General features: G+C 45.2%; 1 protein-coding gene across 1 annotated transcript; it reads left to right on the forward strand.

Annotated features, from left to right (window-relative positions):
* Positions 1 to 12,274: 12,274 nt before the first annotated feature.
* On the forward strand, positions 12,275 to 22,121 carry LOC108539592 (zinc finger protein 433-like). Its single transcript, XM_017888402.1, has 4 exons — positions 12,275 to 12,310; positions 19,781 to 19,907; positions 20,110 to 20,170; positions 21,395 to 22,121. Exons 1-4 carry the CDS (start codon positions 12,290 to 12,292, stop codon positions 22,119 to 22,121), a joined length of 936 nt encoding a protein of 311 aa, XP_017743891.1. The 5' UTR covers positions 12,275 to 12,289.
* Positions 22,122 to 24,877: the final 2,756 nt, after the last annotated feature.

A 24,877-nucleotide genomic window follows, 5' to 3' on the forward strand; every position in this document is an offset into this window, starting at 1 on the left:
TGGAAAAAGCCTTTTATTACAGGGTTCCAATCAAGGAGGACCACACAGGTATAGTCTTAAATCCTGACCTCCCCAACTGGATTGCAGGCAGGGATTTTTAGAAGCAGGGGTAAGTTTTAGGAATGTAGATGCTATAGGCAAAATAACAAATGAATACATGGAGATTACTCATTGGTTTATGCTTGAAAGGGTGGGATATTTTAAAGCTGGGGCTTACAGGTCATAGGTAGATTTAAAGATTTCCTGATTCGCAATTGGTTAGGGAAGAACAACTTTGTTTAAAATTTGGGGTCAGCAGAAAATGTTACCTGGGTAGAGGAAGTGACTTCAAGTCCTTCAGGAAGAAACCTAAAACAAAGGAGGATAATTAGAGTACAGTCTTCACTTCTGCTTTACCTAGTGTCTAAGTACCAGGGAATTCCTTTAGTGGGGGCCCAAAACTTTGAATGACAATTTAGGGACAAATTCAAAGGTGCTATCCTTAGGTTTTTTGCCTAGTTTGTTTTGTTTGAGACAGTCTCCATCTGTCACTTAGGCTGGAGTGCAGTGGCTTGATCACTGCTAACTGCAGCCTACATCTCCCAGGCCCATGGGATCCTCCCATCTCAGCCTCCCGAATAGCTGGGACTACAAGTGTGAGCCACCACACCCATCTAATTTCATTTTTTTTTTTTTTGAGACGGAGCCTCACTCTGTCGCCCAGGCTGGAGTGCAGTGGCACAGTCTCAGCTAGGATTACAGGCATGCGTCACCACGCCTGGTTACTTTTGCATTTTTAGTAGAGATGAGGTTTCACCATATTGGCCAGGCTGGTCTCGAACTCCTCACCTTGTGATCTACCTGCCTTGGCCTCCCAAAGTGCTGGGATTACAGGCATGAACCACCACGCCTGGCCACACCCACCTAACTTATTAATTTTTTGTAGAGACCTGGTCTCCCTGTGTTGCCCACGGTACTCTGGAACTCCTGGGTTCAAACAGTCCTGCCTTGGCCTCCCAAAGTGCTGAAATTACAGGCATGAGCCACCATGACTGCTATCTAGTTTTCATGGGAAAACAAATATTTCTGAAATTTTAACTTTTTTGGCTATTGTATTAGGCTATTATTGTTTTCTTGTTTAATAAATTGCATATTTATTCCTGGGACTAGTTTGGTATGTGGAATTTATTTCTTCTTTTTGAGACAGAGTCTCGCTCTTGTCGCCCAGGTTGCAGTGGGCTCAGCTCACTGCAACATCCACCTCCTGGGTTCAAGCAATTCTACTGCCTCAGCCTTCTGAGTAGCTGGGACTGCAGGCGTGTGCCACCGTGCCTGGCTGAATTTTATACTTTTATTTTTTTGAGATGGAGTCTTGCTCTGTCACGAGGCTGGAGTGCAGTGGCATGATCTCGGCTCACTGCAACCTCCACCACCCTGATTCAAGGGATTCTCTTGCCTCAGCTTCCTGAGTAGCTGGGACTACGGCCGAGCGCCACCACACCTGGCTAATTTTTGTATTTTTAGTAGAGACGGGGTTTTACCATGTTGGCCGGGATGGTCTTGATCTGGTATTACAGGCATGATCCACCACTCCCGGCCTGTTTTTTTTTTTTTTTCTTTTTGAGACAGAGTCTCGCTCTGTCACCCAGGCTGGAGTGCAATGGCACAATCTCGTCTCACTGCAACCTCTGCCTTGTGGGTTGAAGCAATTCTCCTGCCTCAGCCTCCCGAGTAGCTGAGATTATAGGCGCCCGCCACCACACCTGGCTAATTTGTTTGTACTTTTAGTAGAGACGGGGTTTCACTATGTTGTCCAGACTGGTGTCGAACTCCTGACCTTGTGACCTACCTGCCTCGGCCTCTCAAAGTGCTGGGATTACAGGCGTGAGCCACATTCTCGGCCAAATTTTTTTTTTTTTTTGAGACGGAGTTTTGCTCTTTTGCCCAGGCTGGAGTGAAGTGGTGTGATCTTGGTTCACTGCAACTTCTACCTCCCGGGTTCAAGCGATTCTCCTGCCTCAGCCTCCTGAATAGCTAAGATTACAGGTGCCCGCCACCACGCCCAGCTAATTTCTGTATATTTAGTAGAGATGAGGTTTCACCATATTGGCCAGGTTGGTCTCGAACTCCTGACCTCAGGTGATCCACCTGCCTCGGCCTCCTAAAGTGCTGGGGTTAGAGGCATGAGCCACCGTGCCCTGCCATATTTAGGCACTATTAATTTTGTAAAACATCCAGGTGTGGTGTCATGTGTCTATGGTCACTGCTTGTCAAGAAGCTGAGTCAGGAGGATTACTTTAGCGTGGGAGTTTAATGCTGCACTGTTCCCCAGCCTGGACTAGGTAGGAAGATCTTGTCTCTAAAAATAAAGAAAAATAGCTCATGCCTGTAATCCCAGCACTTTGGGAGGCCGAGACGGGCGGATCACGAGGTCAGGAGATCGAGACCATCCTGGCTAACACTGTGAAACCCCGTCTCTACTAAAAAAAATACAAAAAATTAGCTGGGCGCAGTGGCGGGCGCCTGTAGTCCCAGCGACTCAGGAGGCTGAGGCAGGAGAATGGCATGAACCCAGGGGGCGGAGCTTGCAGTGAGTGGAGATCGCGCCACTGCACTCCAGCCTGGGATACAGAGGGAGATTCCGTCTCAAAAAAAAAAAAAAAGAAAGAAAGAAAAAAGAAAAATAAATAAACGAATAAAATTTTAAAATAATCAAAAAGTAGAAATGAAAGCTGGGTGTGGTTGCTCACGCCTGCATCAATCCCAGCACTGTATGGGAGGTCAAGGTGGCCAGATCACTGGAGCCCAGGAGTTTAAGACCAGCCTGGGCAACATAGTGAGAATTTGTGTCTACAAACTCATACAAAAATTAGCCAGGCATGGTGGCATGGGCCTGTGGTCCCAGCTACTCAGGAGGCTGAGGTGAGAGGATTGCTTGAATCCAGGAGGTAGAGGTTGCAGTGAGCTGAGATCACGCTAGTGCACTCCAGTCTGGATGACAGGTGAGACTCTGTCTCCAAAAAAATAAAAAATTAAACAAATAGAAGTGAAAATTAAGCTACTGAAAAGAAAACTTGCTATACAACATAAGTCTCCTTTGCCTCTGTGTGACCTCATTGGCCTAGCTATGTTCCCATTTATAGTCAGTTTTCCATAAGGGAAATAACAATTGCTTAGCTACCTTTGGAGGACGAAAAAGTATCAGTGGAAGTAGCAGTGTACCTGGCAGAACATTACCAGAGGGAAGAAGCAGAGTAGAAAGTTTTTTTTTTTTTTTTTTTGAGACGACGTCTCATTCTTGTACCCCAGGCTGAAGTGCAGTGGCGTGATCTCGGCTCACTGCAACCTCCACCTCCTGGGTTCAAGCGATTCTCCTGCCTCAGTCTCCCAAGTAGCAGGGATTACAGGTGTGTACCATCATGCCCAGCTAATTTTTTGTATTTTAAGTAGAGATGGGGTTTCACCATGTTGGCCAGGCTGGTCTTGAACTCCTGACCTCAGGTAATCTGCCTGCCTCGGACTCCCAAAGTGTGGGGATTATAGGCATGAGCCACCGCGCCCAGCCTTTTGTTTTGTGTGTGTGTGTTTTTTTTTAAGATATAGTCTCACTCTGTCACCCAGGCTGGAGTGCAGTGGTGAGATCTCAGCTTACTGCAGCCTCCACCTCCCAGGTTCAGGTGATTCTCATGCCTCGGCCTCCTGAGTAGCTGGGACTACAGGTGGGCACCACCACACCCGCCTAATTGTTTTTTTTTTTTTTTTTGAGATGGAGTTTGCTCTTGTTGTCCAGGCTGGAGTGCAATGGCGCAATCTCGGCTCACCGCAACCTCCGCCTCCTAGGTTCAAGCGATTCTCCTGCCTCAGCCTCCCTCCCTCCTCAGCCTCTCAGTACCTGGGATTACAGGCATGCACCAGCATACCCAACTAATTTTGTATTTTTAATAGAGACGGAGTTTCTCCATGTTGGTCAGGCTAGTCTTGAACTCCCAACCTCAGATGATCCGCCCACCGCAGCCTCCCGAAGTGCTGGGATTACAGGCGTGAGCCACCGCGCCCAGCCCACACCCAGTTTGTGTGATTTTAGTAGAGATAGGGTTTCGCTGTGTTGGCCAGGCTGGTCTATAACTCCTTAACTTACATGATCTGCCTTCCTTGGCCCCCTGAAGTGTTGAGATTACAGGCGTGAGCCACTGCACCTGGCCCTCAGAGTGGAAAGTTCTTTAGATCACATTATTGCTGTACTCAGTTTCCATGGCTGAGGATATAATGCTATCAGTTAAATCAATAGGGAATGGCACTTCCACTTGAGGGAACAATTAGTAAACCTTCAACAAATTGTCCTTTTCTGGTCATTTAGTGTCTGTATGTGAATTCCAACATCATTACTGCCAGCAGCTAAAATTATGATTCCATATCTGAAGTCACCTTTGCAAAAAAAGTATAACATAAGTCTACCTTGTCTCAGAGTGACGCCATCAACCTAGACGTGTTTTCATCTTTGCACAGTCTTCCATAAGGGAAGTAATTGCTTAGCCACATTTGGAGGAGGAAAAAGTGGCAGTGGAAGTAGTAAGGTGCCTGGCAGGACTTCACTAGAGAGAAGAAGCAGAGTGGGAACATTCTTTAGATCACATATCATTGGTATACTCAGTTTCCATGGCTCAAGAAATAGTGCTTTCAGTTAAATCAAAAGAGTGCCACTTCTACCTGATGGAGCAGTTAGTAAATCCTCAACCAATTATCCTGTTCCAGTGATTTAGTTGCTGTATATAAATTCCAACATAAATGTTGCCAGGAGCTAAAATTATGACTCTACATCTGAAAACTCCTTTGCAAGAATTATAACAGTGAAAATGACAGTAAAAGAGATCAGATCTAAGCAACTCCACCTTTTCTTTAGCCTCCAAGCTACCCTTGTTCATTCCTGGATATAGGTCTTACTAATATTAGAAGGAGTTTAGTTTAGCTTTAAAGCAAAAGTCGTAACTGCCGCTTCCCAAAAGAAATCGTCTCCTTGCTTGGGAACCAGATTGCCTTTGTAAAACTAAGAAATCAGTCAAAAGATTAGAAATTATGGTTCAGGAAATATGCAGCCAGAGGACACAAGATTCCCAACCTTGCCACTTGCTCCTGTGGATAATATTGTTGTAAAACCTAAGATTGGTGTTTGAAGTATTTCTGAGACCCTTCATTCTGATGGATTAGCTGGTATCACACAGACCAATAAACTGGCTCACTTGCTCCAGTGGTCCCTAGCCAAGAACTGACTCAGTGCAAGAAGACAGCTTAGACTCCCTGTGATACATCCTTTTCGCGACCAATCAGCATTCCCCATTTTCCAGCCTCCTGCTCACCAAATTATCTTTAAAAACCCCACCCTCAGCCGGGTGCGGTGGCTCACGCCTGTAATCCCAGCACTTCCATAGGCCGAGGCGGGCAGATCATGAGGTCAGGAGTTTGAGACCAGCCTGACCAACATGGTGAAACCCTGTCTCTACTAAAACACAAAAATTAGCCGGGCGTGGTGGGGCGCGCCTGTAATCCCAGCTACTCGGGAGGCTGAGACAGGAGAATGGCTTGAACCCGGGAGGCGGAGGTTGCAGTGAACCGTGATTGCGCCACTGCTGTCCAGCATGGGCGACAGCGAGACTCCGTCTCAAAAACAAAGCAAAACAAAACCTAGCCTCCCAATTTTAGGGAGGCAGAACTGAATAAAATAAAACTCTGGTCTTTCATTTAGCCGGCTCTATTGCAATTCCCTTTTTTTTCCTTCGGAGACAGGGTCTCACTCTGACACCTAGGCTGCTAAAATCACAGATCACTTTGGCCTCGACCTTTCTGGGCTCAGGCGATCCTGTCATCTCAGCCTTCCAAGTAGCAGGGACTACAAACATGCACCACCATGCCCGACTAATTTTTGTATTTTTTGTAGGTGGGGTTTTGCTATGTTACCCAAGCTGGTCTCAAGTTCCTGGGCTCAAGCAATCTGCCCTGCCTGCCTTGACTTCCCAAAGTGGTGGGGTTACAGGTATGAGCTACTCCCCCGCACAAGCTAGTTTCTATTCAACAGTACTCTATGGCGGGGGTCCCCAACCCCCGGTCCATGGCCTGTAAGAACCAGTCCGCACAGCAGGAGGTGAGCGGCTGGCGGGCGAGCCAGCGGGCATTATCGCCAGAGCTATGCTTCCTGTCAGATCAGCAGAGGCATTAGTGCGTCATAGAAGCCCGAACCCTATTGTGAGCTGCGCATGCGAGGGATCTAGGTTGGGTTTGCCTTACGAGGATCAAATGCCTGATGATCTGAGGTGGAAGTTTCATCCCGAAACTATCTGCCCCCGTAGGAGAACTGTCTTCCACGAAACCGGTTCTGGTGCTAAAAAGGTTACAGACGTCTGGCTTAAAGAATCTGTCGCTAGATCCTGTCAAACCGGTTCTCAGAGCCCCGTTACCAAGGGCTTCTACTGTCACTCACGGCTGAGGGGGCGGGGCCCGGCGCCTCGTCCAATCAGGGGCGCCGGGCGGGGCCCTGCCAACTGTCCATCTGGGAGGGCGAAGGCCTTGCTCTCCTCCAGGCGGCGGGCTGAGGTTGGGAATCTGGCTTTCCCCTCCCAGAGGGTTCAGGTGCCACTGCCATAGCTTCTGTCGCCTGTGCTGTGACCCGCACTGGTCGTGGGAGTCACCTGAAAGGCAAGAAATGGTGAGCGTGCGGGCCAGGATTCCCGAGACGGGGAAGGAGCTGATTGGAACCGGCCGGAACCGGCTGTGGTGGGACCCGGGTCTCCCCGCGGCGACTCCGGGGTCTGGGACCCGAATTCCCTTGGGACAGCTCGGCCCTTGGCCCCCTTGGCCCCACGGTGGGGCTGGGCCGGCAGCCGGGACCCGGGCGTCTCGTCCCGTCCCTGCGCAGCGACTGTCACCCAGTTCCCAGAGCCCTCTCTGGGCAGCTCCGCGCCCGCTGCCCCGCGTCTCCCCAGATTGTGCGGGGACCACGCGAGGGTCATGGGGGGATCCTGCCTCGGGTGTGGGGTTTGTGTAGGAGGAGGGTGGGCTGTGGGGTCCCCAGTAGCTCCTTTCTCCTCTTAAAAATTAAACTGAGACACTTTAACAATTAAAGAGTTTTGCTTCTCAGAATAGGGTTTTTAAAAAAATATATTAATAATTAAAGAGTTCCTTTGAGATTCCTGAATGATAAACACCCAGTCCTGGCTTGTAATTTGTTAACGGAAAATGCCAAACTGTGTAAAATAACTTAAAAGAAATTTATTCAGAGCCAAATAGGAGAGGGCTCACAACCCCAGGAGGCCTGGGGTAAGTGGTCCCGAGGCGGCTTAAGACAGTTTGTTTTTATTCATTTCAGGGAGACAGGAATTGCAGGGAAAATTATGCATCAATGCCTGGAAGGTGTGAGTTCCTTTGGCAGAAAGGGCGGGACCTGTGGAAGGGGGCTTAGAAGGGCAGATTCTGTAGGTGGCCGTTGGTGGAGAGTATGAAGCTTTGTTTAAAATTTCCAGGAAGTAGGAAGGAATGCTTCAGTGAAGAGGGTCTGGTATCTGTCATGTGATTTCATCTCAGCCAAAACAAAAGACCTGTTTCTTTAGATTTTATGAATTCTAAGATTTGACTTACCTCTTGCCTTGCGTGGCCTTAGGTCTTGTTTGTAATTTGGTATCTTATTGTCACAGAGAGTCTGCCTTTCCAGTCAGCTGATGTCTATTTTAACGTGAAGATGGATCAGTGGCTGTGTGTAAACTCCTAAAGGAAGCGGATATAATGAGGCCTGTCGGAAGGTTAATCTGTAGTCAGGTGTGGGAGGGTTCCAGCTGGCTCTTTCCAGTGTCTGTCAGGTGACTCAATTCCAGAATCACATTAAAGTTCAGGATAATCTGGAGTTCCAACAGCTTAAATTTTTGAATTACTTTTTTTCACAGACCATATAGCGGAAATTTTTTGGTTGTATAATCAGAGGTTACTCGACCAATTGTACCTGGTTAAGCCCATATTTCATTTCCCAATAAATTAGTAACTTCTTATTGCTTTCTCAGGCCACATACTGTCACATAAGTTAGTAATTTATATGAATAGCATTTGAATTTGATTTCCATGTGCTTGGTTCCGAGATCTTAGAGTACTATAGGCAGTTAAGTTTAATTACTTCTTGTTCAAAATTTTCAACACTCCCCAGTTGACTGGTACTTCTCTGCATTTTCTAAATATATGGGAAGGGAGATCTCAAACCCTCCACCCTGTGACCCTGGCCTACCTCTGGAGAGCTTGCAGTACAATACTAAAATTTCAGTTCCTTTCTAAAATTTCCAGACACCAACTCTCCTTCTTCAATTCGTAATATCAACTATTTGTTTTGTTTTGTGTGTGTGTGTGTTTTTTTTTTTGGAGACGGAGTCTCGCTCTGTCGCCCAGGCTGGAGTGCAGTGGCGCGATCTCGGCTCACTGCAAGCTCCGCCTCCTGGGTTCACGCCATTCTCCTGCCTCAGCCTCCCAGTAGGTGGGACTACAGGCGCCCGCCACCATACCTGGCTAATTTTTTGTACTTTTAGTAGAAACGGGGTTTCACTGTATTAGCCAGGATGCTCTTCATCTCCTGACCTCGTGATCCACCAGCCTTGGCCTCCCAAAGTGCTGGGATTACAGGCGTGAGCCACTGCGCCCGGCCCGTTTTTTGTTTTTGAGGCGGAGTCTTGCTTTGTCGCCCAGGCTGGAGTGTAGTGGCACGATCTCCACCACTGCAGGCTCCACCTCCCAGGTTCATGCCATTCTCCTGCCTCAGTCTGGTAAGTGAAAATGCACTGGCCAGATGCAGTGGCTCATGCCTATAATCCCAACACTTTGGGAGGTTGAGGTGGGTAGATCACTTGAGGCCAGGAGTTTGAGACCAGCCTGGTCAATATGGTGAAACCTTGGCTCTACTAGAAATACAAAAGAAATTAGCCAGGTGTGGTGGCACACACCTGTAGTCCCAGCTACTCCAGAGGCTGAAGCCCGAGAATTGCTTGGACCTGGGAGGTGGATTCTGCACTGAGCCGAGATCGCACCATTGCACTCCAGCCTGGGCAAGTGAGCGAGACTCTGTCTCAAAAGAAAAAAAAAAAAAAAAAGAAAATGCACTTGGGGCACACAGGGGCACAGTGCAGTGTTGTTGGAAAATAGTCATTCAGCACTTCAGTGAGCAGGAGGAGCATAGAGAAATGTCCCATGTGATAAGATGGCCTGTGCTGACACTTGAGTCAAACATCACTGTGTTCTAGTCAGCATTGCCCCTCTGTGGGTTTGTCTTTTTGTAAATAATTGTTCACTTATTGCAGCTTCAGGTTTTTTGTTAATTGTGAATTGCAGTTTTCACTAGAGCTTGCAAAATAAGAAAATTTTACACACAGGCCAGAAAGATGTAGATTTCAGAAAAAAGATGGCTGGATGTGGTGGCTCACGCCTGTAACCCCAGCACTTTGGGAGGCCAAGGCAAGTGGATCACGTGAGGTGAGGAGTTCAAGACCAACCTGGCCAACACGATGAAACCCTGTCTCTACTAAAAATACAAAAGTTAGCTGGGTGTAGTGGCACATGCCTGTAATCCCAGCTACTCGGGAGACTGAGGCACGAGAATCCCTTGAACCTGGGAGGTAGAGGCTGCAGTGAGCTGACATCATGCCATTGTACTCCAGCCTGTGCTATAGAGCAAGTCTCCATCTCAAAAAAAAAAAAAAAAAATCTCTATTTAGTCTTATATTCCATTTCTTAATATGTTTTTTTCTTCTCTACAGGCAGTGTAATACATTTCTCAGGTGTATCCTTTTGTTGTGGGTGATTTCCAATGGCATTATAGGGACTAGTTTTAGGAATGCTATTGGAGAAAAATAGGGAAAGTTTACTATTATAACTGGAGAAAAATGAAATAATTTCCACAAGAAAATATGGTAGATTGGTGAATTACAAAGAGTACCCAAAATATCAGTTCTGGCCGGGCATGGTGGCTCATGCCTGTAATCCCAACACTTTGGGAGGCTGAGGCATGCAGTTCACCAGGTCAGGAGATTGAGACCATCCTGGCCAACATGGTGAAACCATGTCTCTACTAAAAATACAAAAAATTAGCCAGGCATGGTGGCACATGCCTGTAGTTCCTGCTACTTGGGAGGCTGAGGCAGGAGAATCGGTTGAACATGGGAGGCAGAGGTTGCAGTGAGCCGAGATGGCGCCAGTGCACTCCAGCCTGGGTGACTGGAAAAAAAAATCAGTTATTCTTCTTTGCAGGATGGAGGACTTTTTTCAAAAAGGGTCTTGCTGTGACCCAGGCTGGAGTGTACTGGTGTGATCACAGTTCACTGCAGCCTTGACTTCCTGGGCTCAAGCGATCATCCTACCTGAGCCTTCCGAGTAGCTGGGACCACAGGTGCATGCCACTCTGCCTAGCTAATTATTTTTTGTAGGGATGAGGTCTTCCTATATTGCCCAGATTTCGTGTCTTATTTCCACAAAGAGTCTGTTTTGTCTTTTGATATTACTTTATTTATTTTTTAGACAGAGTCTCACTGTGTTGCCTAGGCTGAAGTGCAGTGGCATGATCTTGGCTCACTGCAACTTCCACCTCCCTGGGTCCAAGCGATTCTTGTGCCTCAGCCTCCCAAGTAGCTGGTGCCTGCCACCACCCCCAGCTAATTTTTTTTTTTTTTTTTTTTTTTTAGTTGAGAAGGGGTTTCGCCATGCTGGCTAGGCTGATCTTGAATTCCTGACCTCAAGTGATCTGCCCCCCTTGGCATCCCAAAGTGCTGGGATTACAGGTGTGAGCCACTGTGCCTGGGTTGGTATCTATTTTAACATGAATGTTGCTCAGTTGCTGTGTCTTTTTTTTTTTTTTTGAGATAGAGTCGCACTCTGAACAAGCTGGAGTGCAGTGGCGTGATCTCAGCTCACTGCAACCTCTGCCTCCTGGGTTCAAGCGAATCTCTTGCCTCAGCCTCCCAAATAGCTGGGACTACAGGTGCGCACCACCACGCCCAGATAATTTTTGTATTTTTAGTAGAGATGGGGTTTCACCATGTTGACCAAGATGGTCTCAATCTCTTGACCTCGTGATCTGCCTGCTTCGGCCTCCCAAAATGCTGGGATTACAGGCGTGAGCCAACCACACCACTGCAACCTCCACCTCCCAGGTTCAAGTGATCCTCCTGCCTCAGCTTCCCAAATAGCTGTGACCACGCCCAGCTAATTTTTGTATTTTTCATAGAGATGGGGTTTCACCATGTTGCTCAGGCTTGTCTCGAACTCCTGAGCTCAAGTAATCCTCCTGCCTCCACCTCCAGAAGTGCTAGGATTACAGGCATGAGCCAGTATGCCCAGCTCTTTTAGTTATTTCAAAATGTACAATATATTATTTTTTACTGTAGTCAATCTGTTGTGCTTGCAAATTCTAGGTCTTATTCATTCTGTGTTTTTGTACCCACGGACCCTCTCCATTGGTCTGTATTTCCATCTCTCTGTTAATATCATGTTTTCTTTGTTAGTATAGATCTCAAAGCTGTGATGTATTCTGGGGATAGTGCCTGTCTATCTTAGTTATCTTGGGGTTTTATATCAAATTCCCATAGACTGGGTGACTTAAAGAATAAAGATTTCTAGGCCGGGCGCGGTGGCTCACGCCTGTAATCCCAGCACTTTGGGAGGCTGAGGCAGGCGGATCACGAGGTCAAGAGATCGAGACCATCCTGGCTAACATGGTGAAACCCCGTCTCTACTAAAAATACAAAAAATTAGCTGGGCATGCTGGTGCGCACCTGTAGTCCCAGCTACTCAGAAGGCTGAGGTAGGAGGATCACTTGAACCTGGGAGGCAGAGGTTTCAGTAAGCTGAGATCAAGCCATGTCACTCCATCCTGGTGACAGAGTGAGACTCTGTCTCAAAAAAAAAAAAAAAAAAAAAAAAAAACATTTATTTCTGACAGTTCTGGAAGTTGTGAAGTCCATGTTCAGGGTACTGACAGATCTGGTGCCTGGTAAGAGCCTACATCCTGATTTGCAGATGGCTTTTTTTTTTTTTTTTTGAGACAGAATCTTGCTCTGTCACCCAGGCTATAGTACAGTGGTGTGATCTTGGCTCACTGCAACCTCTGCCTCCCAGGTTCAAGCAATTCTCCTGCCTCAGTCTCCTGGGTAGCTGGGATTACAAGTGCCTGCTACCATGCTTGGCTAATTTTTTGTATTTTTTAATAGAGACAGGGTTTCACCATCTTGGCCAGGCTGGTCTCGAACTCCTGACCTCGTGATCCACCCACCTCAGGCTCCCAAAGTGCTGGGATTACATGCGTGAGCCACTGCGCCAGGTCAGCTAATTTTTTATTTTTTCACATGATAGAAAAAGGAAACAGGCTATCCCGTGTCTCATAAGATAACTAATCCCATTCACGAGGGATCTACTCTGATGCTTTAATCTAATTCTAATGACTTCTCAGAGATGCCATCTTAATTCCATCGTATTACAGGTTAGGGTGTCACTGTATGATTTAGAGTGGGAAAATGCAAACATTTATGTCATAACATCCCTTAGTCATATTTTATACAACATCCTGGCTATTCTTTTTTTTTTTTTTTTTTTTTTCTGAGGCAGAGTCTTGCTCTGTCACCCAGGCTGGAGTGCAGTGGTGCAATCTCGGCTCACTGCAACCTCTGCCTCTCGGGTTCAAGTGATTCTCCCTGCCTCAGCCTCACGAGTAGCTGGGACTACAGGCACATGCTACCATGCACGGCTAATTTTTGTATTTTTAGTAGAGAGGGATTTCACCATGTTGGCCAGGCTGGTCTTGAACTCCTGACCTCAGGTGATCTGCCCAGCTCCGCCTCCCAAAGTGCTGGGTTTACAGGTGTGAGCTACCGCGCCCAGCTTATCCTGGCTATTCTTAGTCATTGTCTTCTATTTCAGTGTTTAGAAGTAGTTTTTCTTAATTTCAATGAAGAAACAAACCTGCTTGTGCATTTCATGGAATATAATAAAATACTAGATGTAGTTCAGAGAGATTACATCACAGTGACAATCAGTGTGTGTTTAAGGACATATAACATCTTTACATTTATTACATTTTTCCATTGATATCTTTGCATGGGTCCTTTTTGCATAATAATCATTTTATATCCTTTCTGAGACTTTTTGGGACTTCAAGAAAAGTAATTGCTTTTGGATGCTGAGGTGGGAGAATGGCTTCAGCCCGGGAGTTTGAGACCAGCCTGGGCAATATAAAGAGACCCTGTCTCGACAAAAATTAAGAAATTCACCATGTGTGGCGGCAGGAGCCTATATTATCATCTACTCAGGAAGGGAGAGATAGCTTGAGCCTGGGAAGTCAAGGCTACAGTGAGCTGTCATCATGCCCCTGCACCATAGCATGGGTGACAGAGCAAGAACCTGTCCTTAAACAAAACAAAGATAATAAAAACATTTTTAAAAAGAAAATTAATTGTAATACAACTTTAATAGGCTATATTGTCTTTTTAAAAATTATATTCAACAGGTTGTTGCTGGTATTTCCATGTGCACTGATAGTCATTTCTGCATAGAGTTTCCACTCTAGAAACTAAAAATATTACATATGGTCAAAACACAGAAAACAATTTCACAGTGATCCAAAATATTGATGGAGCCAGTATTGTGAATGATAATTATTGTTTTCTTATTTTCTTATAGTTTCATAACCTTGATATGCATCCCTATCGGTATATTTTATTTTTACATTTTTTTAACGCAGTTGATATCAGATATGTGATATTTTATATCATATTTTATTTTTACTTAGTAACGAACCTTCCATGGAATGGTAGTTCACTTTCTTGATTTATGGATTTTGTTTTTTACGACAGTAGTCATTTGACCATAACATTGAGCAGATAATCTACACGGGTCCCACTTTTTTTTTCTTAGGTCATAGTTCTTCCTATGATATTTCAGTCCCAGGTACTGGGGAGGCTGTGGTGGGAGGATCACTTGAGCCCAGGTGGTTGAAGCCACAGTGAAATATGATCATGCCACTGCACTCCAGACTGAGTGACAGAGTGAGACCCTGTCTCAAAAAAACAAAATTGAAAAAAACAAAGATAAAAGAGTATATGGTCATGCCGCTCTGAATGCATGATCTTAGCAGCTAAGCAGGTTCAGGCCAGGTTAGCACATGGTTTGTAGAATTCCTGGGAATACTGGTTGCTATATGCTTAAAAAAAAAAGAGAAATTGCAAGGAGAATTCACCAAATGGAAGAAAGACATGCAAATTCTATACCTGGTCCTGACATACATCTATATCAGCTGAAGCCTAAGTACCGAGACCAGCTTGGTCATGGAGACCCTAACCCAATGGCGCTACAGGAATTCAAGACACACACAGAGAAATATAGAGTGTGGAGTGGGAAATCGGGGCTGACAGCCTTCAGAGCTGAGAGCCACAAACAGAGATTTACCCACATATTTATTGACAGCAAGCCAGTGATAAGCATTGTGTCTGTAGATTATAGATTAACTAAAATTATTCCTTACGGGAAACAAAGGGATGGGCTCTGGCGAGTTATCTGCAGCAGGAACATGTCCTTAAGACACAGATCGCTTATGCTATTTGTGGTTTAGGAACACCTTTAAGTGGTTTTCCACCCTGGATGGGCCAAGTGTTTCTTGCCCTCATTCCGGTAAACCAACAACCTTCAGCATGGGCATCATAGCCATCATGAACATGTCACAGTTCAACCCATAGGTTGTATAACTGAATTAATGGCTCTTAAGTCAGTTAACATTCTCCATTTACATGATTTTCTCTTAATTACAAAACTGGAGAATTCCAAGGGGAAAATGTTGGCGCTCTGTCCTTTTTCTAATTGTTCAGTAACTAGGTCCTCTAAAGCCTCTAGTTTCTCTTTACTTAGTGGCCATTGTTTTATCCAAATTGGCTTATCTGTTAACCATTTTGAAAGTATAGGTTCCAGGCCGGGCGCGGTGGCTTGGCTTAAGCCTGTAATCCCCCAGCACTTTTTGGGAGGCCGAGACGGTCCGGATCACGAGTTCAGGGAGATCAGAGGACATTCCTGGGCTAACCAACGGATGAAAAAACCGTCTTCTACTAAAAAAAATACAAAAAACTAGCCGCGATTCCAGGTGCGCGCCTGTAGTCTCCAGCTACTCGGTGAGCTGAGGCAGGATGAATGCCGGGGGAAGCCGGGAGGCGGGCTTGCAGTTGGAGCGAGACCCGGCACTGCACTCCAGCCTGGGGCCACAGAGTGAGACCCCTTCCGTCTCTCAAAAAAGAAAAAAAAAAAAAAAAAGAAAAAAGTATAGGGTTCTGGAGGCTTTAACAGTGGCCACCATCAAAAATGGTATCCTAAACCTTGGTGGGAACTTTGTCTTTCCCTTGAAGCAGTTCCTTCAAACCTTGCAAATTTTTTCCTAGTCTCGTACCAGGGACATACCCCATTTCATGCATCACATGTTGACGTTGAGGGCTGTATAGTTGCTCTGGAATTAGAACTTGTGCTCCCCATTGTTGTAATAAATCTCTCCCCCATACATTTATAGGTACAGAAGTTACAGTTGTTGAATAGTCCCAGGTTGTCCATTGGGCCCTTCACAATGCAAAATATTACTACTTTGATATACTTCAGGGGCTTTACCAACTCCACCTATGTTAAATTGAGCAGGTTGAATTGGCCATGCGGACGGCCAGTGGTGTAGAGAAATGATTGAAATGTCCACTCCTGTATCTACCAAACCTTTAAATTTCTTTCCCTGAATAGTTATTTCACAGGTAGGAAATATTTCAGTAATTTGATTCACCCAGTTAGCTACTTTGCCTTGTTTATTTGTGGTTCCAAATACTCCTGTTCATTTAATTTCACTTTTCCCCATTTCCACATACGGCACAATCAAGAGTTACGCTTTCATGGCTCTGCTTTCCAGGGAACAGAAGAAGATAAAACAATTTGAATTTCCCATTGTAATCTGAATCAGTGACTCCTGTATGTACTTGCACTCCTTTTAAATTTAAACTAGATCTACCTAGAAGTAATCAGATTGTTCCCACTGGCAAGGGTCCACAGATCCCTGTTGGAACTTTTTGGAGGGGTTCCCCAGGCAGAAGACTCACAGCTTTTGTGCAGCATAAATCTACTGTGGCACTACTGGCTGTGGTGGGGGACAGATATTGTATAAGGGTGAGGGAATGAATGGCCTCAGCTGGAAATGCCTCGTTTTGGAACAGACCCCTCATGGCGTTTCCCAAATTTAAAAGGAAAAGGCTCAAATGTAGCTATATTTCCCTGTTGATCTGGGGGGTGTATCCTAACAGGGAACTGCCAAGCCTCTATATCACCCTTTCATCTAGCTTGCTGAATTCCTGCCTGAGTAGAACTGAGAGCTGTTACTAGAGATGCTGCTCAAACAGTCATTGAGGAAACTACTTTTCACCCAGTGTCCTCCAGAAAAGAAAGATCTGGCAGGTCAGGCCACTCTTTTCTTCAAAATAAGGAGGGGTGCAGAAGGGTAGGGATGAACACTTCCTCCTTTGCTGCTTTAGCTTTAGCTGGCAAACAAACTTGCTCTGTCATCTCTTCTGTTACTTCATTATACTCTCCTTCCTCCTCCTCATCAGCGTGAAAAGGTTCCAAGTTGGAAGGAACCAGAGCTCACACTTGTTCCATTGTTACCCTGATGCTTCCGAGCTCCCCTTACTCACCATGGGCATTGCTTAAGAGTACTTGGGTATCCTCCGGCTTAGTTCCACATTCTCCAACCATTACTCCTGTGACCCTTCGACCCGGGTTCGAGCCCCACATATGGACACCACTTGCCAAGACCAGCTGAGTCATGGAGACCTTAACCCAGCAGCACTAGAGGAATTAAAGACACACACAGAGAAATATAGAGTGTGGAGTGGCAAATCAGGGCACTGACAGCCTTCAGAGCTGAGAGCCAGGAACAGAGATTTACCCACATATTTATTGACAGCAAGCCAGTGATAAGCATTGTTTCTGTAGATTATAGGTTAACTAAAAGTATTCCTTTCGGGAAACAAAGGGATGGGCCAAAACAAAAGGATGGGCTCTGGCTAGTTATCTGCAGCAGGAGCATGTCCTTAAGGCACAGATCGCTCATGCTATTGTTTGTGGTTTAGGAACACCTTTAAGTGGTTTTCCGCCCTGGATGGATTAGGTGTTCCTTGCCCTCATTCTGGTAAACCAACAACCTTCAGCGTGGACATCACAGCCGTCAAGAACTTGTCACAGTGCTGCAGAGATTTTGTTTATGGCCAGTTTATGGCCAGATTTGGGGGCCTGTTCCCAACACCTAAGTCTCTATCACAGCATGATGGCTGAATTGGCAGCCAGTACCGCCAGGCATCCTGCATCATCACTGCAGGAGATAAGTTCCACCCTAGTACCCTGTCTGGGAAAGAGTGCACCCACAGTCCCCTGTCTTACCAAGTTTATGGGGTAACAACAGGGAGTGGTCTTTAGGAAATAAATCTGACCTGGTGTTTTGGTTTTGTGAGTGGGAGGTATTCTCAGCTGTCTCCCCACAGGGAGAGAGCCTATTATCCCCTATGCATTCTAGACTTCTGGAGCAGAGTCACCAGTTTAAATCCCTATCCCTTGTAAAGGGAGATTGTATTGAAAATGTGTTTAAAATATCAAGGAAGGCTTTATTCAGCACAATTGTAATATGTGTCATGAGAACTATAATATGGAGTGAGATTACAGTTCTGTATATTACATTTCTCATGACACGTAATAGGCTGTCTCCGAGTTTAATCTCCTTCCTATATTACAGGGCAAGGTGAGGGAAAGGATGGAACTTGGTGAGGTGTCAACAGTTAGGGAAGAGAAAATTGATGAATTATCGTGAGTGGGGGAAATTGAACTTGATTGGAATACCAAGTTTTGGTCAGGGGGATTCTCTGTGAACTGCCTTAAAAGGGTTTTTGCTGTAACTGGGCTCTGCAGAAGAAGGCCAAAGCCTAGACAAGAAAAGGGCTGTGAGCTCAAGTTTGGTCAAAGAAGGAGTCCTGGCTAGGTGCAGTGGCTCACAGCTGTAATCCCAGCACTTTGGGAGGCCGAGGTGGGTGAATCACAAGGTCAGGAGTTCGAGACCAGCTTGGCCAATATGGTCTCTACTAAAAACAAAAAAATTAGCCGGGTGTAGTAGTGGACGCCTGTAATCCCAGCTACTTGGGAAGCTAAGGCAGGAGAATCAGTTGAAGCTGGGAGGCAGAGGTTGCAGTGAGCCGAGATTGCACCACTGCTCTCCAGCCTGGGCGGCAGAGTGAGACTACTCCGTCTCAAAAACAAAACAAAACAAAAAAACAGGAGTCCTTAAGACCCCTGTAGCTTAGCGCTGTTTTTTGTTTTGTTTTGTTTTGTTTTTGTTTTGCTTCTTTTGAGACGGAGTCTCGCTCTGTCACCTAGGCTGGAGTGCAATGGTGTGATCTCGGCTCACAGCAACCTCTGCCTCCCTAGTTCAAGCGATTCTCCTGCCTCAGCCTCCCCAGTAGCTGGTATTACAGGTGCCCGTCACTATACCCAGCTCATTTTTGTCTTTCTAGTAGAGACAGGGTTTCACCATGTTAGTTAGGCTGGTCTTGAACTGACCTCAGGTGATCCACCCACCTCGGCCTCCCAAAGTGCTGGGATAACAGGCGTGAGCTACCACGCTCGGCTAGCTCTTAGGAATGACAATAAATCCCTAAATTTCTGGTTTTCTCACTACATTTCGAAACACTCAGTCCTCTCTCAAAAGGACGCCTTCAATTATGTGTTTCTCATGATGCATTTGAAACAGCTGCAGTATTTAAATTGTTTATTATTTTTTACTTTAATAAATGGCTATATTTAAAATGTTATTATTTTATGAATACTTTTCATGAGAGAAAGTGCTCAATAGCCACCAAAAACTACACTGTGTGAAATAATTATGCCTGTTGACTCCTGATGTTGAGCACCACTTCATATACTTATTGGTCATTTCTATGTATTGGAGAAATGTAATTGAAATACTTATGCCCTTTTTTTAAAAAAAAATTTTTTTTTGAGACAGAGTCTTGCTCTGCTGCCCTGGCTGGAGTGCGGTGGTGTGATCTTGGCTCACTGCAGTATCTGCCTCTCGGGTTCCAGTGATTCTCCTGCCTCAGCCTCCTGGGTAGGTGGGATTACAAGCATGCACCACCACACCTGGCTAATTTTTTTTTTTTTTTTGAGACCAAGTCTCACTCTGTTGCCCAGGCTGGAATGCAGCGGCATGAGCTCATGAGTTTTTGTTTTAGTTATCTATGATTCATCATTTAGATTGATAAGACCCCTTGTAAAATCCAGTTTTTTGGTTTTTGTTTCTGCTGCAGGAATCAGAACAAAATTCACTTTCTAGATAACATCAAAGGTTAAACTTTGTGCATAGGCATTTTTTTCAAGGATATACAGCCTCAGGACTGTTAATGTTAACTTTTTCTGCACAGGAATTTGGAGGACTTTGTTATGGCAGGTGCTGTACTCCCACTTTACAAACAAACATTGGGGAAGCCCAGGCAGCACACCTTTCTGGATTTGCCAAAAATACACATTTTCCTATTCTACTGTTGCTTTACCACATGGTTCAGTTGTAGCCTCAGAATTACTTTATAGAAGAAGCTGAGTGTAGACAGAGAGTATGAGGTCTGATGGTCATGGAATACTTGTTTTGAGTCCACAGCATCATGGGAACTTCTTGGGAATAGAGTATAGGCTCCCAGTGCTGTTAGTCTTACCCATCCTCCTCTATACATGTGAGATGTTTCAGGATTCAGTGGCCTTTGAGGATGTGGCTGTGACCTTCACCCAAGAGGAATGGGCTTTGCTGGATCCTTCCCAGAAAACTCTCTATAGAGATGTCATGCAAGAAACCTTCAGGAACCTGGCCTCTGTAGGTAAGGGTGACAATATTACTTCCCTCAGTAAATGAGAGAACAAGTATTTTTAGCTCATGTATGCTGCTGAGTGATTTACAGTGTGGATAGGGAATATCTGATAAAGGAAGCATGCTTGCAGTGTACCATGAACATAGAATCAAGTAATTTTAAAAATAATTTTATACTAATTCAAGATTATTTTCCTTGTTCTGTGTTGTAGGGAAAAAATGGAAAGCCCAGAACATATATGTAGAGTATGAAAATCTAAAGAGAAACCTAAGGTAATTTGCACTAACAAGACAAAGAAGTGTCTCTTTAGAAAATCTTAGAATGGGAAAAAATGTTTAAAAAAAAAAAAAGAAATGAAATAAGCACCATTTCAATCTATTTATTCTTAGAAAATTTTCTCTGAACACATATTGAAGGGTGATGTAGGCTTGACACAATGGCTCAGGCCTATATTTCAGCCCTTTGGGAGGTTCAGGCTGGAGAATTACTTCAGTCCAGGAGTTTGAGGCCATACTAAGCCACAATGGCATCACTGCACCCCGCCCTGCCTGGGCAAGAGTGTGGGACCCTGACTTAAAAACAAATTTAAAAAGACAGATATTTAGTATTTGTAAAATAGTTTACTTTAAAACAGTATTCAGAGAGGTCGAGTGCGGTGGCTTACGCCTATAATCCCAGCACTTTGGAAGGCCGAGGAGGGCGGATCACTTGAGGTCAGGAGTTCAAGAGCAGCCTGGCCAACATAGTGAAACCCTGTCTCTACTAAAAGTATAAAAATTAGCTGGGCATCATGGTGGACACCTGTTATCTCAGCTACCCGGGAGGCTGAGGCAGGAGAATCACTTGAACCCAGGAGGGCGAGGTTGCAGTGAGCCCAGTGAACCCAGAGGTGAGTTTGCCCCACTGCATTCCAGGCTGGACGAGAGAGTGAGTCTCCATCTCAAAGAAAAAGAAAAAAAAAAAGAAAGAAAGAAAAAAAGAAAACAGTATTCAGAAGCCTTCTATCATCTTTTTTGATAATAGATATAGCTGGGCCATCTTGTAGAGCCTGTGGTCCATTCAAATTCAGACAGGGCAGAAATCCTACAGTTTGCTGGATGATGTTAAAAATGGAAGTGCAGGCCAGGCACGGTGGCTCACGCCTATAATCCAAGCATTTTGGGAAACCAAAGCAGGTGGATCACCTGAGGTCAGGAGTTTGAGACCAGTCTGGCCAACATGGTGAAACCCTGTCTCTACTAAAATACAAAAAATTAGCTGGGTGTGGTGTCATGCGCCTGTAGTCCCAGCTACTTAAGAGGATGAGGCAGAAAAATTGCTTGAACTCAGGAGGCGGAAGTTGCAGTGAGCCAAGATCACACCACTACACTCCAGCCTGGGCAAAAGAGTGAGACTCCATCTCAAAAAAAAAGAAAAAATGTAAGTGCAATACTTGTGAATGAATATAAAATCACTGATAAGCAGACCCATTACAATGTACTTCTCATTGTTCACAGAATTTTTGTGGGAGAGAGACTCTTTGAAAGTAAAGAAGGTCATCAGCATGCAGAAATTTTGACCCTGGTTCCAGATGACATGCTGAAGAAGAAAACAACTACTGGAGTAAAATCATGCAAAAGCAGTGTGTATGGAAAAGTAGGCAGTGCTCATTCATCTCTTAATAGGCACATCAGAGATAACACTGGACACAAGGCATATGAGTATCAAGAATATGGACAGAAACCATACAAATGTAAATACTGTAAAAAACCTTTCAACTGTCTCTCCTCTGTTCAGACACATGAAAGGGCTCATAGTGGAAGGAAACTCTATGTTTGTGAGGAATGCAGAAAAACATTTATTTCCCATTCAAGCCTTCAAAGACACATGATAATGCACAGTGGAGATGGGCCTTATAAGTGTAAATTTTGTGGGAAAGCCTTGATGTTTCTCAGTTTGTATCTTATCCACAAACGAACTCACACTGGAGAGAAACCATATGAATGTAAACAGTGTGGGAAAGCCTTTAGTCATTCTAGTAGCCTTCGAATACATGAAAGAACTCACACCGGGGAGAAGCCTTATGAATGCAGTGAATGTGGTAAGGCATTCCACAGTTCCACATGCCTCCATGCACATAAAAGAACTCACACTGGGGAGAAGCGCCATATGAATGTAAGGATGTGGAAAAGCCTTCAAGTGGTTCCCAGTTCTGCATTTCGTAGCACGAAGAACCCATTCTAGGAAAAAAAACCATATGAATGCTGAAACCATGTGTGGGAAGTAATTATCTTATCTTACAGCTTTCAGAACCACCTGGGAATGCACACTGGAGAGATACTCTCATTAAATGTAATATGTGGCAAAGCCTTTATTCTCCCAGTTCACTTTCAAACACATGGAAACCGCACAACTGGAGAGAAACCATACAAATGACCAATGTGGTAAAGCCGTTTTAATTCTTTCCAGTTCCTTTCCGATATTCATGAAAGGACTCACACTGGAGAGAAACCTTATGAGTGTCAGCAATGGTGGGAAAGCCTTCAGATCTGCCTCACTCCTTCAAACGCATGTAGGACTACACAGGAGAGAAACCCTATGCATGTAAGGGAATGTGGACAACCATTTATAATTTCCTCTTTCTTCATACATAAAGGCATGCAAGAGGAAGAGAAGCCCTCATGAATGTAACGGGCTTACGGGAAAGCATTCAGTTTGCCCAGTTTATTTCATAGAACATGAAAGGGACTTACACTGGAAGGAAAACCCTATGATAATGCAAGCCAATGTGGGCAGATCCTTCACCTTGTTCGATTCCTTTCGCATATCATGGAAGGACTCACACTGGAGGAGAACCCTATGAATGCAATCAATGTGGAAAAGCCTTCAGATCTGCCTCACAGCTTCAATTCACGGAAGACTCACACTGGAGAGAAACCTTATGAATGTAAGCTTGTGTGTGGAAGCTTTGGATCTGCCTCACCACCTTTCAAATGCATGGAAGGGAGCCTCACACTGGAGAGAAACCCTATGAATGTAAGCAGTGTGTGGAAATCTTTTGGATGTGCTCGCGAGCTTCAAATTGCATGGACGGACTCACACTGGAGAGAAACCGATTAAATGTAGCAATGTAAAGCTTTTGGATGTCCCTCAAACCTTCGAAGGCATGGAAGGACTCACACTGGAGAGAAACCCTATAAATGTAAGCAATGTGGGAAAGTCTTTAGATGTTCTTCACAACTTCAAGTGCACAGAAGGACTCACTGCATAGGCACCCCATAACCCCAGGCTTTAGGAGGCTGAGGTGGGAGGACTGCTTAAGCCCAGGAGTTCAAGACCAGCCTGGGCAACATGGTGAGACTCTATCATAAAAAATAGATAAATAAAAAGACTTCCAGTTGGTGGTAATGGCAGTTGAGAAATCCATGGCTGGGATACAATGGCATCTGCTGGGCAGGGCAGATAAGTGACAGAGGGAGAATGGGTGGCCAGGGAGCTACTGGAACAAAATGGTGGTCTGGGTCCCACAGCAGCAATGACTTTAAAGGCCAGGGAGAGGTGGGAAAAGGTGAGGGCTCCCAGGATGCAATGCCAGAGACATGGTGATGTCCTTAGGTCCAGGACTGCTGGGGGCAGTGGCACCTGAGGGAGGTAGGTGTGGAAGGGCATCCTTGTGTGGACTGGGGAGGGAGCATGAAGGAGCACAGGGTAAAGTTCAAATCATGGCTGAGGCCAGTTCAAGCTGAGGGTAAAGGTGCCTGGGGGAGGGCATGAGAGTCAAGTCAGGTTTGGGGGACAGGGCAGAGAGTTTCTAAGTTGTGTGTATCTGCGGAGGGATCCAGCATGACTGGGTCCAGTCAGGGAGTTAGGGGCATTCAGAATGAAGGGTTGGATCCTGGACATTTGTGCAGGCCAGGAGGGAAGAGGAAAGTGGTGGCAGGGAGCATAGAGTTCATGGGTATTGGGTGTGTGTCCTGCCAACCTCACATCATGCAAAAACGTAGGACTGAGTTGTGAAGAGTTTATTCAAGTGAAAAGCTGGGAATAGCCATTCAAGAAAACACACACTTCAGAGAAATGGGCACAGGGCTCCCAAGACAAGAGTCCTTTCGTAGATTTTCAATGAATCATTTTCACCAGTCCTAACAGTCTTCAGGTCACCTTTCCTTCTGTTCTAACTACTCTCCTTGTACCCTTGGGAAGGTTTGTGATGCTGTCCTGTTTGGAAGAGCCACACTGCTCTCTTTACACTTTACAGTAGTTTGGTTTGGATCATTTCTGTGCTGTGCTCAGATGCTCCTTCCTTCATCTAAGGTTGAGGAAAAGGAGACATCTGACCCATCCATGTGTGTTTGTGAAACAGGCAGAGGCAAATAATTATTCAGTTTTAGGAATTAGCCTCACACTGCAGGGAGAGGTCAGAGCCCTTCGGGGGAATATTTATGAACAAATAACAGATGATTAAACTCTCCAGAGCAAATAACTTTTCTACTTGAGAATAACGTGTTTCTAGTTAACTTATGCAGTTCATTCAGCAATCTAATGTTTCATGTAATATTGATGATCCTACTAATTATTCTGATATTCTCTACTTAATGCTTAATGAAAAATATGGCACTTCAAAATAGCTTCTGCAGCAAGGCAAGATACATTTTAAGACCCTTTTCTGGGCTGGGCGCGGTGGCTCACGCCTGTAATCCCAACACTTTGGGAGGCCGAGACGGGCAGATCACAAGGTCAGGAGATCGAGACCATGCTGGCTAATACGATGAAACCCCGTCTCTACTAAAAAAAATACAAAAATATTAGCCGGGCATGGTGGTGGGTGCCTGTAGTCCCAGCTATTCGGGAGGCTGAGGCAGGAGAATAGCGGGAACCCTGGAGGTGGAGCTTGTAGTGAGCCAAGATTGCACAACTGCACTCTAGCCTAGGTAATGGAGTAAGACTCCTCAAAAAAAAAAAGAAAAAAAAAAAAAAGACCCTTTTCCCCAAAGCATACT

Source organism: Rhinopithecus bieti, unplaced genomic scaffold (genome assembly GCF_001698545.2).
Source record: "Rhinopithecus bieti isolate Rb0 unplaced genomic scaffold, ASM169854v2 scaffold_15296, whole genome shotgun sequence".
Lineage (NCBI taxonomy): Eukaryota > Metazoa > Chordata > Mammalia > Primates > Cercopithecidae > Rhinopithecus > Rhinopithecus bieti.

Excerpts from the sequence above, each read along its gene's own strand:
- LOC108539592 (XM_017888402.1), top strand. The coding sequence starts at position 12,290 with ATGCGTGAGCCACTGCGCCAG. Across the intron at positions 12,311-19,780 it reads TGCGTGAGCCACTGCGCCAG|GATTCAGTGGCCTTTGAGGA; the intron begins GTCAGCTAATTT and ends GAGATGTTTCAG. Across the intron at positions 19,908-20,109 it reads CAGGAACCTGGCCTCTGTAG|GGAAAAAATGGAAAGCCCAG; the intron begins GTAAGGGTGACA and ends TCTGTGTTGTAG.